At 38.7% G+C, this 15,143-nt stretch overlaps 1 protein-coding gene across 3 annotated transcripts in view; it reads left to right on the top strand.

Moving 5' to 3' along the window:
* ppp1r16b (protein phosphatase 1, regulatory subunit 16B) overlaps window positions 1-15,143 on the top strand; it is a 76,900-nt gene that overhangs the window by 47,883 nt on the left and 13,874 nt on the right. For all 3 annotated transcript variants that reach the window (XM_034869319.1, XM_034869320.1, XM_034869321.1), the window contains exons 3-4: window positions 3,508-3,578; window positions 12,313-12,458. In XM_034869319.1, coding sequence (XP_034725210.1) covers window positions 3,508-3,578; window positions 12,313-12,458 — 217 coding nt within the window. The remainder of the gene's footprint in view (window positions 1-3,507; window positions 3,579-12,312; window positions 12,459-15,143) is intronic.

Genomic DNA, 15,143 nt, shown 5'->3' with positions numbered 1-15,143 from the left:
CTATCATAAAACATATTTGATCATAAAAAGTAAAACTATGACTACTTTGCTCTTGGGTTGTATTCACTTTCTGTAATAAAACCCTGGGACAAAGTCCTATCAGATACGGGTCTTTTGTATTATTTGCAGTGTAGGGGTCCTTGATACTTGAAAAAGTTTGAGAACCACTATAGGACCTTGATCCAGTGTCTGTGTCTTCAGCTATAGTGCTATGTAACAAGCAGAGGACTGATGTCATGACTGTTATAAATTACCTACTCACACTTTATGTGGCCACATTTATTTTCACCTGGTTGTTTCATCCACAATGTAAATATTAAGCTTCAAATTTCAAATACTTTAATTCAAAAAGCTGCCCATGTAATATAAACCTTTTTTAATGGAGCTTGATTTGATAAAGAAACTCATGTTGGAGTACCTCACAGTGCAGTACCTTATGTATGCTGATTCAGGCTTTTCATATATTTATGATATAAATAAATCTATATACTACAGCCTCTTATTAAGTCGCAAAATGACTTTCCTTTTGGGCCTTCTCTGGGCAAAAGGAAATTATTTTTGGGAAACCTTTTGCTTGATGCATCCTGCATGGTTTTATTTAAATGCAAAAATGTTTTCAAGCCAATTTGTATCCAATTATAATCTCCCTAGGCAGACACGACATTTAGAGAGTCCCGTTAGAAAAAAAGAGAAACTACTCAGGTTGAAATTACTAGAAAATCACAGATGATGCAGGTAATGTTGGCCCCAAACGTTATGTTGTTTCAGTAGTTCCTCTGAGATGATTTGTTTACATTCCAGGTTGTACACTGTTCATGTACAACATGGCACTTGTACACAGAGGAAGCCGAGATGGTTTGTGACATTATGGGATGCAGTCAGACTGAGCTAGCACTCTATAACCTTGGGTCCAATTTTCTTAGAACTCACTGTAATATTTCACTTTTTTTTCCCCCGCTTAGAGGAGTGCATGACCAACTGCGGCAGCTCATTTTGTTTGCTTTTTCTTGTTGTTTTTAAAGGCAGCTGGTTTTGGATAGGTGTACTGCTGAGCCTCTGTGTACATGGTTGGGATAATACTGAAAATGTTCTGGTGAAGACAAATATCGCTGTTAGATGTTGACAGCAATGCTTATCAGAAGCCTAATTGAGGTCTAATAGCTGCAGGATTCAGGAAGTGGGATAATGGAGTTAGGCTGGGGATGGCTGCACTTCCATCAATCTATTTTACTGTAGAAAAAGCACTCCCTCTGCCACATTTTGTGTTTCAATAATGACCAGTTGCCATTATCGTCAGACAGCACTAACATTTAACTCCCAGCAACACAGCAACTGTGCATAAATACTGACCTGTCAACTGGTCAATTTTCATTTATATACAGTACATCTTGTTTTCATTTATATACTGTACATCTTGTTTTCATAACCTACCTGTTTTAGAGAATTAACCTCCTTTGTCTTAATTTGCTGCCACATAATAATCATGACAATCAATCAATTAATCACATAATCATATACATTGAGGGGAAAAAGTATTTGATCCCCTGGTGATTTTGTACATTTGCCCACTGACAAAGAAATGATCAGTCTATAATTTTAATGGTAGATTCATTTGAACAGTGAAAGAGAATATCAACAAACGATCCAGAAAAACGCATGTCAAAAATGTTACACATTGATTTGTATTCTAATGAGGGAAATATGTATTTGACCCCTCTGCAATACATGACTTAGTACTTGGTGCCAAAACCCTTGTTGGCAATCACAGAGGTCAGACGTTTCTTGTAGTTGACCACCAGGTTTGCACACATCTCGGGAGGGATTTTGTCCCACTCCTCTTTGCAGATCTTCTCCAAGTCATAAACGTTTTGAGGGTGACGTTTGGGAACTTGAACCTTCAGCTTTCTCCACAGATTTTCTATTGGATTAGGGTCTGGAGACTGGCTAGGCTGCAGGACCTTAATGTGCTTCTTCTTGAGCCACTCCTTTGTTGCCTTGGCTGTGTGTTTTGGGTTGTTGTCATGCTGGAATACCCGTTTTATTACCCGGATAATTTGGATTGAGGTCAAATACTTATTTCACACACACACACACACCCACACACACACACTTTATATTAGCTTGCATGGACCACCACCCATTTCTGCATTTTATAAAAGGGCTTACAAGGGCTACGTTTGATTTACTCACCAAAATCTCTCTAAACAGTGTCCTCTTACTGTCCAGCTCACAAAATCAGCCACATTTTTCCGTCGGCTGTCTCCAGTGTGTTTGACGTTACAGATGTGCTTCTATTGAAACCTATCCTGGCCTGTAACCGCCGACTCACACATATTTTCTTATGGCATGTGGGCATCAAAACACAGGTGGCCGTTCTGCTTTAGCTACACAGTAGGGCACTGGTAGTTGACTGACTTTTTGTTAATCTGTTGATTACGTTCTTGATTGATTGGTTGGTCTATATAATGTCAGAAAATAGTAAAAAAAAAGAAGACTATGTCAGTACTCAGAGGACCAAGGTGACAACCCACTCCCTTTCATAAATCATACCCACGCCTATATTTATGTGTGTATTACTGTACTACATGTTATTGCGTGTTTCTCCAGCCTCTACGGTGTGCATAACCCTCTGACCTTGTGTTTTATGTGCACATACACGTATCTACTTCATGTGTATGTGACTGTTTTTCTGGCAGTCAAAGGGACAGATGTGATCATTATCATCCCAAATCCCTCTCATCTCTTTTTCAGCGTCATAACCTGATTACTGCACTTGCTCTGTTTTAAAACATTTTGTCTTCGCTGAAATAAAGGCACATTGCAGAACTGGCAAAAAGAGAGGATAATATTGACGTGCAGAAGAGCCCTGTGTGTGCCATTCCCGCTTCCTGCTCATGCCAGCAGGTTTAGCAGTATTAGCAGGCAGGCAGCTGTCCAGTGTGTGGACTGTAATAGCTGATATTTTGTAAATTAGTGTCTGTGCAGAGGGTTTATCTGTTGGGACCAGAGATGGCAAAAGTACTCACTTCCCGTACTCAAGTCCAACCTTACAGTCACACCTGATAGACAACCTTTTGTACAAAATTAAAGGAACGAGTCAATTTAGGTAAAATGTATGAGCAGAAAGTACCGATATTCGTGTCAAAATGTAAGGAGTAAAAGTAAAAACTTGCCACAAAAATTAATGGTAAAGTAAGTAAAGTAGTAAGTAAAGTAAAATATCAAAAAAATCTACTTGAGTACAGTAACAAAGTATTTGCACTTCGTTACTTTCTATCTCTGGTTGAAAATCTGAGGCAGACAAACGGTGTAATCCCAAGCATCATTACATAGAAAAATTATTCATCCATATTTCCAAGGTCAGTTGGGTAAAATCCTGGTAGGGCTGATAATTTATTTTGAGAGATTAAGCCAGCTAAAGGAAATACTGTATGCAAAATAGAAATATTTTCAAGTAATTTAAACTTCTACCTTTGCTTATGTGTTTTTCCATCTCTTGTCCACCAGTGCGCTACCTGCTGAAGAACAATGTTAGTCCAGACCTCTGCAATGAAGACGGCCTCACCGCCCTGCATCAGGTAAGAATGGCCGACTCTGTCTCTACCTGCTTGTCTCTCTCTACCCTTGGTCTTTCTCTCGGTTTGATTTCTCTAAAACTGTGGCACTAATGGCATCTTACCTCAAATTGAAATTAAAAAACGATGTAAAGTATTTAGATTGTTAGTTTAATGGTAGGTAGCTATCAGTGTCTACTTATGACAGGTTAATGGGCTCTGTACAGGTAATGTTGTTCTTCTGTCCTTATGCCAACACAAATTAACAGAAAACACGACTGAAAAAAACATTTTAGGATACCTTATAGTACCCAACTTATACTTTATAAATCAGGCTTTAATGTACTTACATTATAGACATATCAATATATCACAGACACTTATTGATAATCACAAAGTGAACGGAGCGTATGGCTTCCAATGGGCAAAGGGTAATAAAAGTAATGCAGTTTGATATAAAAATAAAATAAATTGAGTTTCTGTTGACAATCTGTTGTTGTCAAACATTCCACGTAAAACATGAGGACTCAAACTTTTATTGATCAAGTCCAACTTTACCATTACGATCTCAGTCTCTGTTTAAATATATTTAAATAATTTCCTGGTGTTATTAATGTGTAGCAGTATGATTTATAAGAGCCGTGTGCAGAATAGAGTGTATATATAGAGAATAGAGTGAATAGAGAAATAAGTTTTATTATTGAGGAAATTAGTTCAGTATTGGGGAAATTAGTCCATTTTGATGCAGTAAATTGATAGTGGGGATCAGGCCCATTTCCACTGCTGCCATTACTGGCGTGTTAATTAAAACTTCCACATCATCCAAATAAATGCATCAAAGCACTTATCACTCAAAACTGCTCAGTTTTTGTAAATAATGGACCATTATATGACTCATCTAATCAAAAATCAGCCTCTCAGTCTTTTGATTTGAAAAGTTTTACTTCATTCCTCTGACTTATAGCCAGTTCCTGTCACCACAGTTCAGATGTGTACAAACATTTATTAGACTCCAGGTGTGAAACAACAAAGTCTAAGAGTTTCACAAAAGCCTGGTCTTAGTTCAAACTAATAGTCAGACTTCACGTGGACGTCTAAATACAGCCGCTGCACAAAGCTGTCTAGATCTTGACTTACATAATAAATCTTATTGCAAAATTCGGCATAAACAAAGATCTTTTTCAAAACATGTCTGACGAGCAAATGCATCAAATAACCCTCCACTAATCAGTTCTTTGAGTTGAACTGAACACAATTCTTCTTACCAAACCGGCCAGAAAGGATGGATTACTCAAACAGAAGGATTTCCATAAAGACGCTGCAATGCTCACCTTGCTGGTTAACCTGCTACAGGATGGAGACGCTGGGGTAAAAAGCCCAACCTGAACACACAAACAAGCAAAAAACCATTTTGTTCGCGCCTCGTACACTGAAATGTCACTCACTCGAGAGGGTAAACTCAGAATCTTATTTTTGTAAAATAAACCAACATTGAGTTCTGGACAATGTCTTCATGGGCAGACAAGGAGATGGCGCGGAAGGATGGCTTCTTAAAGCATTTCAGGAGGATGTTATGCTCATTTATTACCTCAATTTCTTTTCTGCTTTTCACCCTTTCCTGGCCCCTCACCTTTCTCTCTCTTCAAAGTTGTGCTATACACCTCTGACAGTTAATGTCCCCTCTTTTCGCTCTGCCTCAGCTAACACAATCGTCTCTCTTTCCCTCTCGGCTGCTCGAAGCCTAGTGCTCTGGCACCTGCTGGGAGGCAGCAAAATGAACAAGGGGAAAAGAAAATTGAAGTCCATCAGTCATTACCGTTGTGGCTGGTGTTTTTAAAGCGTTGGCTGCTGTGAGATCATATTGACCTTTTGGCTTTCAATGTGTGTGTTTGTACCAGATAATCTGCTATTTGGATGGGTCAGCCTGCACACTGTCTTCAAGATGAGACCTTTTCACTACTGCTACAATATGAAAAAATACCACCATTCACACCTAAGCAAATGGGGACACATTACAGATAGATACACACATAGGTAATTCACACACACACACACACACACACACACACTAACACACCCCATATGACACAGGGTGAGAAAAATAAAGGGAAGTGGTTTTGATGTTTCTCTAAATGAAATGTCATACCTACCTAGGATTGGTCTCAACCTCACTGGTATGACACATTAATCAATAAATTACTTTCAGGGGAACTGATGTGACAGAACACACACACACACACACACACACACACACACACATGCACGCACATACACAAGCCTGCATGCACACACTTCTAGATATACTGCTTTGTGAAAGCACCTTGACAGCTTCATTTCTGATAGAGAATGTATCATTTTACACAGTTAGCTGGCTGGATTGCATTGGGATGATCTGAAGGATAAATGGAGAGCTTTTGTTTAGTGAAAAGGTTATTCATGTGTGTGTTTGTATGAATGTGTGTAACACCATGTTCAGGCCATCATTAGTACTGAAGCAAAAACACATCCTCCATTTTTCATTTCAATGAAACCACTGTGTTGGGGGTCCCAAACAGAAAAAAGCAAAAAAGTACATATTTCAACTGTAAATTTGAAAAGAGGGCAGAAAACCCTGTCTGTATTTTAGTTGATCACATTTAGCCCCAAAATACAGCTGTATGATTTTGATATGATGATTTTGGTCCATATTGCCCAACCCTACTTCTGTGTGTGCCCTCTTGACTTTAGATGTTTGCTTACTTTCCTTATTTCTGTTTTTCTTCTTACGGATAGAGGCCAACTAGTGCCAACAAAAACTAGGTTGAAGGACAAATGGCGGGTTGGTTTGTCAGCACACACACAAACACACACACACACACACACACACACACACACGGCTCAGTTGCAGCTATAAGCGATCCATGAAAGGTAAAACATGGCTGACTTCTTAAAGTATGCTCAATGAAACAGATTAGCAAAGCACAGATATCCACTTACATGCTACAACATATTGACTTTTAAAACCAGTTCTTCCTCTCTACCTGCCAACCCAGACACACCTTGGGAGCCAATCAGTTTAGGGCAACACATTCCTTTGGTTTAAAGGGGGGTTGTTAGGTGTTGGCACTGGCTGGCTTTGCTATCAGTTATGGCCACAACAGCATGGGTTGGCATGGCTATCCTCTGCTGTGAGGCCCAATGCAAAGTGATTCACGACTCGGGGAGTATAAACATCTAGGAGAGTATCGCTTTCTTGACCATCTTTCTCTTTCCTTACCTGTATCGGTAGTAACACTCCCACACCAATACAGACCTATTTGTTTTTTTTAAAACACTGCCATTTTTTGGTCTGAACACCCTTTAAGGTGGAGGGAGATGTTATCGTTGCACAGATCCGACTCATGTTGTCATTTAGTTGAGTCATTGGCTATCTGGCTCTGCGTTCTGGTGTTTCGCTTCAGAACATTGGTGTTGCTGAGTGGGCACGATGACCCAGAAAATCAACAGACGGCTGAAATCACATTTAAAAACATCTTATTTCACTGGTTTTACCCCTTAAATATTTATGCCGTGATGACAGAGACGGGTATAGAGATGAAGGAGACAGGCTTTTAACTTGTGCTGTAATGATCATCTGCAGGATTTGAGAGGAGAAGACCGCAACCCTGTGTGGTCCCAGACGGTTCATCAGTCATTCAGCTCTTCATTACTGCAGCCTTTGAGGACCTGTAACTCAGACCTGCTAGCCTTTTAGAACCATGTTAATATTCTAAACATTGTACGTTTCTGCACACAAGACCCCCTTTCCTTGTCATGATTTGCATTAGCCCTATCAGCAAATTTTAAGCCCTTTTATCCTTTGGCGTCCTGCTGCCACCTGGTCCCGGTCTTGCTCACTTAGCTGCTCACTATTTCAGTTTCAATGCCGACTCTGTCAACCATGGCTCTCATGGTGCTAGCCCAGACAGAATGTCAGTCACAGTCTCAGCCTTATTTCCTTGACATTTCGCTCCTCAACACAGACCCCAGTCCTCTCCGCCCACTGATTGCTGATTGCCGAGACTGTTGCTGTTGTTTTCCAGCCACATAATCTGAGCCTTTATCCAAGCCTTCTTGTGTGAATACATTTCATGAAAGGCACATTATTTTCTCACTTGCCTCATTGTCTTGTTGCCAAAACAAGAAGAGGGGAGGCTGTCAGGATCTACAGGAGTTGGCTAGGCTTTGGTGGAGTGAGTAGTTCCTAGATTAAAAAGCTAAGAGATTAGTTTAGTCAGCTAGCAGGTGGGCTGAAGTATGGGGGTTTATTCAGAAGGAGGTTAGGAGATTAGCCTAATTGTTGGCTGGTGTGTAGGTTGATATCTCTTGGATCTTTTTTACGACATCTGTCATGCCACTGTTGCAGGCTGGAGCTTTAAATACAAGGTAATCCATCAGTGCATCAGATGTCTTTGACAAGCTTGTATGTTTCTTAAGAGTCTTATGAAAGTGTCCATTCCCCCTGAATCATATCTGCAAGCTTGCCAATTACCAGACCCACAACTTGCTCTCTGAATTACTATCTCTCTGTAAAAAGAGGAAGAAAATGCCTTCATATATACATGGCCACACACATGGTGCTCTTTTGTCTTTTGCCTTAAAACTGTTGTCTCTGCTGCCCCTTTAACGTCATTGACACCGGAAGTAGTTGAAAAAAGAAACCAGTACCACTTTTGCTTTTGGGAACTCAGAAGAAGGTCTCGTAAACCGTGCTCAATCTGTCTCGCGCCTAGGTTCAACTGAATTTAAAGCTGTGTCTCTCACACGAGGTTCAACTGAATTTAAAGCTGTGACTGGGTTGCACATGAACCATTCACACCATTCTGCAGATTGCTAAAGAAAAGATTTAGAAAAAAGATAAACCTCAAAGTGACCTCATCCTGTGCTCTGTGACTGGGACTAGGATGTTCATGCTCTACTGCCTCATGCCTTTCGTTTTCTTTTCATGCTGCCTGATTGCTTTTAGTATCCTGTAGCTCTTTGTCCTTCTCAACTAATGCCAGTTAGTATCTAAGTTTCCTAATATTAGCCACTGAAACTAACTGGTGATACCAAACCAAGTAAGGCTCCACATTCTTAATCCTGCCAGCAAAGGTCTGATTGGCTTGGTTGTTTTTTCACAACAGGGAAGTATCTGTCAATGAAAACTACTCTATAATTATTAGAATTGTGGAAAAAAACATATCTTAGGGTGTGTAACCAGGCCACATATTGCCAGGAGCATTTCTGCTGTTTTCTACTTCTACACACTAAAATGATCGGCAGCTCAGACTTTCCACTGCTTCAGGAAACTTCACTGAAACAGTGTCTCTGTAGCCAAATACGGATTGGCTTTTAGTGGTCAGTTAGAGTTAAAAAAATTAAACCATCTCAGGAGAAAATGCAGAAATAAATCTCATGTTAATCTTTTCGACTGTCTGTGAAAAAGCAGTAATCTTACTATCTACTTTTCACCGTGACTGGAGCGTTACTCACAGGATGTTTGTCAGCCAGTAGCGTTTCCAATCAGTCAGACTTTCTTTTTTCTATGCATCTATTTCACCTTATCTGCTTTCCTGCTATCTGTCCTCTGCATCTGTGAAGTGATTTAATTTCCTCTCTTGTGTTGCATTTAATTTATGTGTATTTCCCCCACACTCCTGTCAGAGCTGCCTTATCTAAGTAGTCTTGGCAGTTTAAGTTACAAAACTCCAGAGAATGCACTCAACTCATTTTCTCCTTTATGTGTTTTTTTTATTGTTGTTTAAGAATTCCGATAAAGATATTTTTTAGACGATAGACAGACAGAGACAGAAATGAAGTAAAGGTGAGCGAGGCCGGCAGGGAAGTATGTGGTACTAAAGGTGGCGTCTCATCCATTTAATCATTTAAAAGTTACATCTGGTTGCCTCGTCACAAAACAGCTTCTGTGCATATTACTTGTTGACTGGATTACAGGAAAGCAACATTTACTATTTGCTTATAGAGTTAATTACTTTGTAATGTTCTGTTGTCTTAATATGGTTAGTCAATTTTTGACCCATTCATTTTTTATATATTTGTGTGTTACTGCTGCCTTTAGCCCATTGTCTAATGGTGCTAATAAGAATGTCTGCTTTTACATTTTCCAATGTGAATTTAGGCTGTTTTCTAACCTCCCCTTCTCTTTCATAGCATTTCCACCCTGTTGCTTTATATTCATGTTTGTACCTTTCTGTATCACGTGACTTGCTCTCGCTTCTAATCTCAGACACTAGAAACCTCTAGAGATTGCATCGCTCATCCTCATCATGTAAACCCATGAAAAAGGAAAAAACAACTGGATTTACACACCCCAACAAGATTTCTTTGGTGAGCATTGTGCAGTGTGGAGGAATATTTAAAGGCGGAGTGTAAACGGTGAAAAGTTATTTTTTAAATAAAGCTTTTTAAATAAGTTTATCAGATGTGTAACAGCATCTCTAAATTAATTGGGTTTTCAAAGTGAACGCGGCTACCTAGCAGGAATGAAAACAGTCGGAAGCTCCTTGCAAGCATTGAATGCCAAACACATTTGATATGTTAGTGCCAAGTGTGGACAAGCACTCTTGTCACCTTAAAGCTTTTTCATGCTTCTTGCGGACGACGCACATGGTTGCAGAAAACCATCTGGTCTTTCATACTGAGTTTGGTCAGAGCGGCTCAAAGAATGCACTTCTTCTCTCCTGTAGCCAGGAATTGCAACACGGCCTATGCGACCGAGTCCGCATTGTGACACAGTGTTGGAGGTGTGCGACTCAGCGATCAGTCCCTCCGCGTACAGTCGCCGTCCACACTGCACCGTCTGCGCTCAATGCTAAAATCTGGACAACTTATCAAGTTGCAACAAGTAACTTTTCTGTAACACTTTCAACACTGCACTAATCTGAGCCCAATGCTGTCCGATTAATGTAAAGGTTAATTATTTCATTTCTGAAAACAGCTAGACTTTGGCTCAGCAGTACAACTACAAGAGTATCTTGCTTTATAATTTGTTGTTTTAACAATGTTTTTATTCGTTTTTATTGCAAATACAATTTTCAACCCCTCTTCTTTTTAATTTTATATTTGTGGATCATGTTATCCCTTAATTCTTACATGTCACTTTATTTTTTCATGTCAGACATTTCTGCTTAAGGCCTTGACATATTATCATTAATGTCTGTAACTCATTAATAGTAATACTGAGTTTGGCTGCTACTTGGCCAGATGCTGATGTTGTTGGTATCTAACTTCCAGCTTGTTCTCTCTGTTTTAGAAATGAACCTTGCTGCCTTCCATTTTAGCAATATAAATCAAGATTAAGTCAAAATAAAATAAGAGTAAGTGTTAATTTGTGTGTGACATTTTGTTTTTTATTACTCAAAGTTTTCCTGGGACCTAAACCTTTTGGGACTTCCTTTCTAAGTCAGTTGTAGCTGTGGCAGAGACTTGTTGATGTTAATGCTGTAAGATGACAGAGGTTACTTAATAGGGTGTTATCCCTGTGTACCTCGCCTATTTTTAATGCATGCTGGGATAGGCTGCTGCTTCCCAGAACCCTTAGCAGGATAATTGGTTTATACTATGGATGGATTTATTTAATTATTTTCAACAGTCTCCCCCCCCTGTTTTTCTGTCTTTGTTTAAATCTTTCAGTGGGTAGAATTAAGGGGTTAATCTCGTCTCGTTTTCATTTTATGGCTTCTCATAAAAGAGAAAGTGCTCTTTGGTTGAAAAAAACACAAACACACACCCAAAAAAACTTTTCTTCTTCTCTGGGTTCCAACATTAGATTTGATAGATCAGGTTCAAACCCAGAACTTTACCAGCACAAATAATAACATTGGCTCCTGCTGAAATGCCAAACAACACTAGCTTTGAATCCTTCATTTTTCTGATTGAAGCTGACCCTCCTGCTGTGAGAATCACATGATTTGACTTCATAGCTGCTTCTTGCACTGTCCTCCTCGCTCCATTGTATTTCTCCTTTGTTTTCTCGCTCGTCAGTGGCTTAGCACTGCCACACACACACACACACACACACACACACACACACACACACACACACACTCACACTCACACTCACACTCACACACACACACCAATTAGCTCTGATGGAAAAAACTGCTGTTGCTGACAGCAGCTATATTGGACAAGGGTTTAAATAGAAAAATTCTCCTTCCTCCCCACCCTAAAATCCCACCCAAGTTAACAAGAAAAAATACGTTCTGTCCCTTTCTGTCGTAGTCTCTCTGTGGATGGTTGTGAGTTATGGGTGCTACAATGACTGTGTCCAAAATGGTTTAATGTGTTTTTAGTTTTTTCACTCTGCAATATGCATTTCAGTGACTTTTGTAGAGATACTGTTTGACTTGGTACAGTAAGAGACTTCTTGTTTGTCTGTGCTCTAATGACAAATGAGTCTCCTTTTAATCCTTTTCTGCATTGATTAGTGCTGAAGCATGCAGCATCAATGCAGCACTGCTGAGTACTTACTGTTTGAATTAGATTCTATATTAGAAATGTAGAGCTTTTTTTCAGCCAGCATTTAACGTTCTGTTCTGCCTTCTTGCCTCATGTTCACTGAATATAATTTCTCTCCTCTTTATTGTTTTCTTTTTTGTTCCCTTTTTTCCCCCCATCGTGTTACATTTCTTCCTTCATCCAACTCAATCTAGGGTATTACCAAATAATACAGTATCAACAGTTAAACACATGTCTTCTTTTCCACATCTCCCCCTCCCCCTCTCTTTGACTACAGTGTTGTATAGATAATTATGAAGAGATGGTGAAGATCTTGCTGGACCGAGGAGCCAGCGTCAACGCTCAGGACAACGAGCTGTGGACGCCTCTGCACGCAGCTGCTACCTGTGGCCATGCAGGACTGGTCGGGATTCTCATTTCACAGTAAGACATGCAGAGACACTACACCAGGGTTTCCTGCATCACTTTATAGTGGAGGTGAACAAAGTCATAGTATAATGTCTAATAAAATAATCATAGTAGTCGTAGTAGTATGTGTAAAAAAGTGTCATGATGTAGTATGTTGAAACAAATCATGGTATAGCATGTCAAAAAAGTGATTAAAAAGTCATAGAATGCAGTGTTTCCCCTGCCATTAATTCTTTTACATTGAACTACCGATAAACAGTTAAGAACTTAATGACTGAGAATGAGTGCATTGGCAGTTTCCTTTTGAGAGTTTCTGTTTTTATTTCTTGTTTCCCCTCACCTGCGTCCTTTGATAACAGCTGACAGTAAGTTGACATCTTGACAGTGCTGAGCCAGCTCCAAAAAGCTGAAGAAGAAACAACAACAATCCTAAAGCAAAAGCTCTCCTTCTCACAAGTGACTCACACAATCCCAGGCCGTGTGTGCGTAGCTGGTGTCGCCAGTTAAAACATACACTCCGCTAACGGTCCGCATACATTACGTGTTCAATGCAGCCAAAGTCGTGCAACCTTGCCTTGCCTTGTTAAACTGCTTACCAGATGTGTAATAGTGATGTGTTAAATGATGTGTAAACCAATGTTGTTTTTATTTGTTTGAAAAAACATTTCTGCACTAAACCCCAATTGTGCTAATGGTCACACAGTTAAGTTTTTGGACACCCTCATAAATAGTTGTGTGATATGTGAATCAATGTTTTTATTTTTTTAGCAACACCAACACCAAAAGTGATAAAGTCATAGCATAGAATGTAAAAAAAAAAGTCTAAAAAGTCATAGTATAATATATATGTTGAAAAGTGATAAAAAAAAGTCATGGTATAGTAATTTGAAAAAGTCATAGTGACATAGTGTCATAGTATATAAAAAAAAAGTGATAGGATCATATGTAGGAAAACAATTCATCGTATAGTATATCCAAAAAAGTCATAGTATGGTATGTCAAAAAAGTGAAAAAGAAATCATAGTAGAGTATGTCGGAATAAAGTGACAAAAAGTCATAATATAGTTTTGCAAAAAATCCCTGAAAGGTCAAAAAAAGTGACAATAAGTTGTGGCAGAGTATGTCAAAAAAGTGATAACAGTCACAGACTGTTATCACTTTTTTGACATACTCTGCCACAACTTATTGTCACTTTTTTTGACAGGATAGCATGTCGAAAAAAAGTGACAAAAAAGTCATAGTATAGCATGTTGAAAATAAGTCAGAAAAAAGTGATAGTATAGTATCGAAAAAAATCATAGTATATTATGGTGAAAAAAGCCATTGAAAGGTTAAACTGTAGCACGTTGAAAAAAAACATCACAAGGGAGGCCAGCTTGGGCTTGGTATTAAACCTGGGCCTTCCTTGGCAGCTGTATGTTGCCAGCAGCGCAAACCACTTTGCCAGTGTGCTACCAATGAATCGGTGTTGAAAATAGTAATAGGATAGCATGTCAAAAAAACCATCAAAACGTCATAGTGTGTATGTCGAAAAAATTAAAGGTATAGTATGCCGAAAAAATTTAAATTGTAGTATTTAGAAATAAGTCATATAATTGTGTGACAAAAAAGAGATTAAAAAGTCATAGTATAGCATGTCGAAAATAAGTGACAAAAAAGTCATAGTATACTATGTCAAAAAAAAGCCATTGAAAGATGTAGTATGTTAAAAAAATATATAAATATATCACGAACCAGGCCATCCTGGATTGGGTATTGAACCTGGGCCATATTTGGCATTGAACAGTTGGTACTTGTGTGTTTCCAGCAACACAAACAACTTTGCCAGTGTACCAAAGAATAATCAGTGTTGAAAACAATAATAGAATAGCATGTCTAAAAAAGCCATCAAAAAGTCATAGTATAGTATGTAAAAGAAAAAGCTAAATTGTAGCATGTAAAAATAAGTCATATTATTGTGTGTCAAAAAAGTGAGAAAGTCATAGTATAGCATGCAAAAAAAATGACAAAGTCATAGTTTAGCATGTCAAAAAAAGTGACAAAACCTTATAGTAAAGTATGTAGAAAATAATTGGGAAATTTAAGTATGTAGAGAAAAAAGTCATGTTATTGTGCGTCACAAAAGTGATTAAAGTCATATTGTAACATATCGTAAAACGTGACAAAAAGTCATAGTAAAGTATGTCGAAAATAAGTGACAAAAAAGTCATAGTATAGTATCAAAAAAAGCCATTGAAAGTTTAAAGTGTAGTGTGTTGAAAAAATATATGAAAAATATATCACAAAGAAGGCCAGCCTGGACTGGGTATTGAACCTGGGCCAGACTCTGCAGTTGGGTGTTGCCAGCAGCGCAAACCACTTTGCCAGTATGCTACCGAACAGTTAGTGTTGAAGAGCGTAATAGAATGGCATGTCAAAAAAGCCATCAAAAGTCAAAGCATAGAATGTTGAAAAAAAGTCTAAGTATAGTTTCAAAAAAAGTCATAGTATACTATGTCAAAAACAGCCATTGAAAGATTAAAGTGTAGTATGTGAAGAAGAAAATAAATATATATATTTATATATCCAGGCCAGCCTGAACTGGGCATCAAACTTAGGCCATATTTGGCATTGATTACTTGGTACTTGTGTGTTGCCAGCAGTACAAACCCCTTTGCCAGTGTGCCACCAAATAATTGGTTTTGAAAACTATAATAGAAT

Source organism: Etheostoma cragini, chromosome 4, assembly GCF_013103735.1.
Source record: "Etheostoma cragini isolate CJK2018 chromosome 4, CSU_Ecrag_1.0, whole genome shotgun sequence".
Lineage (NCBI taxonomy): Eukaryota > Metazoa > Chordata > Actinopteri > Perciformes > Percidae > Etheostoma > Etheostoma cragini.
The sequence above is the reverse complement of the archived record's forward strand: the minus strand, read 5'-3'. Positions and strand labels throughout refer to the sequence as shown.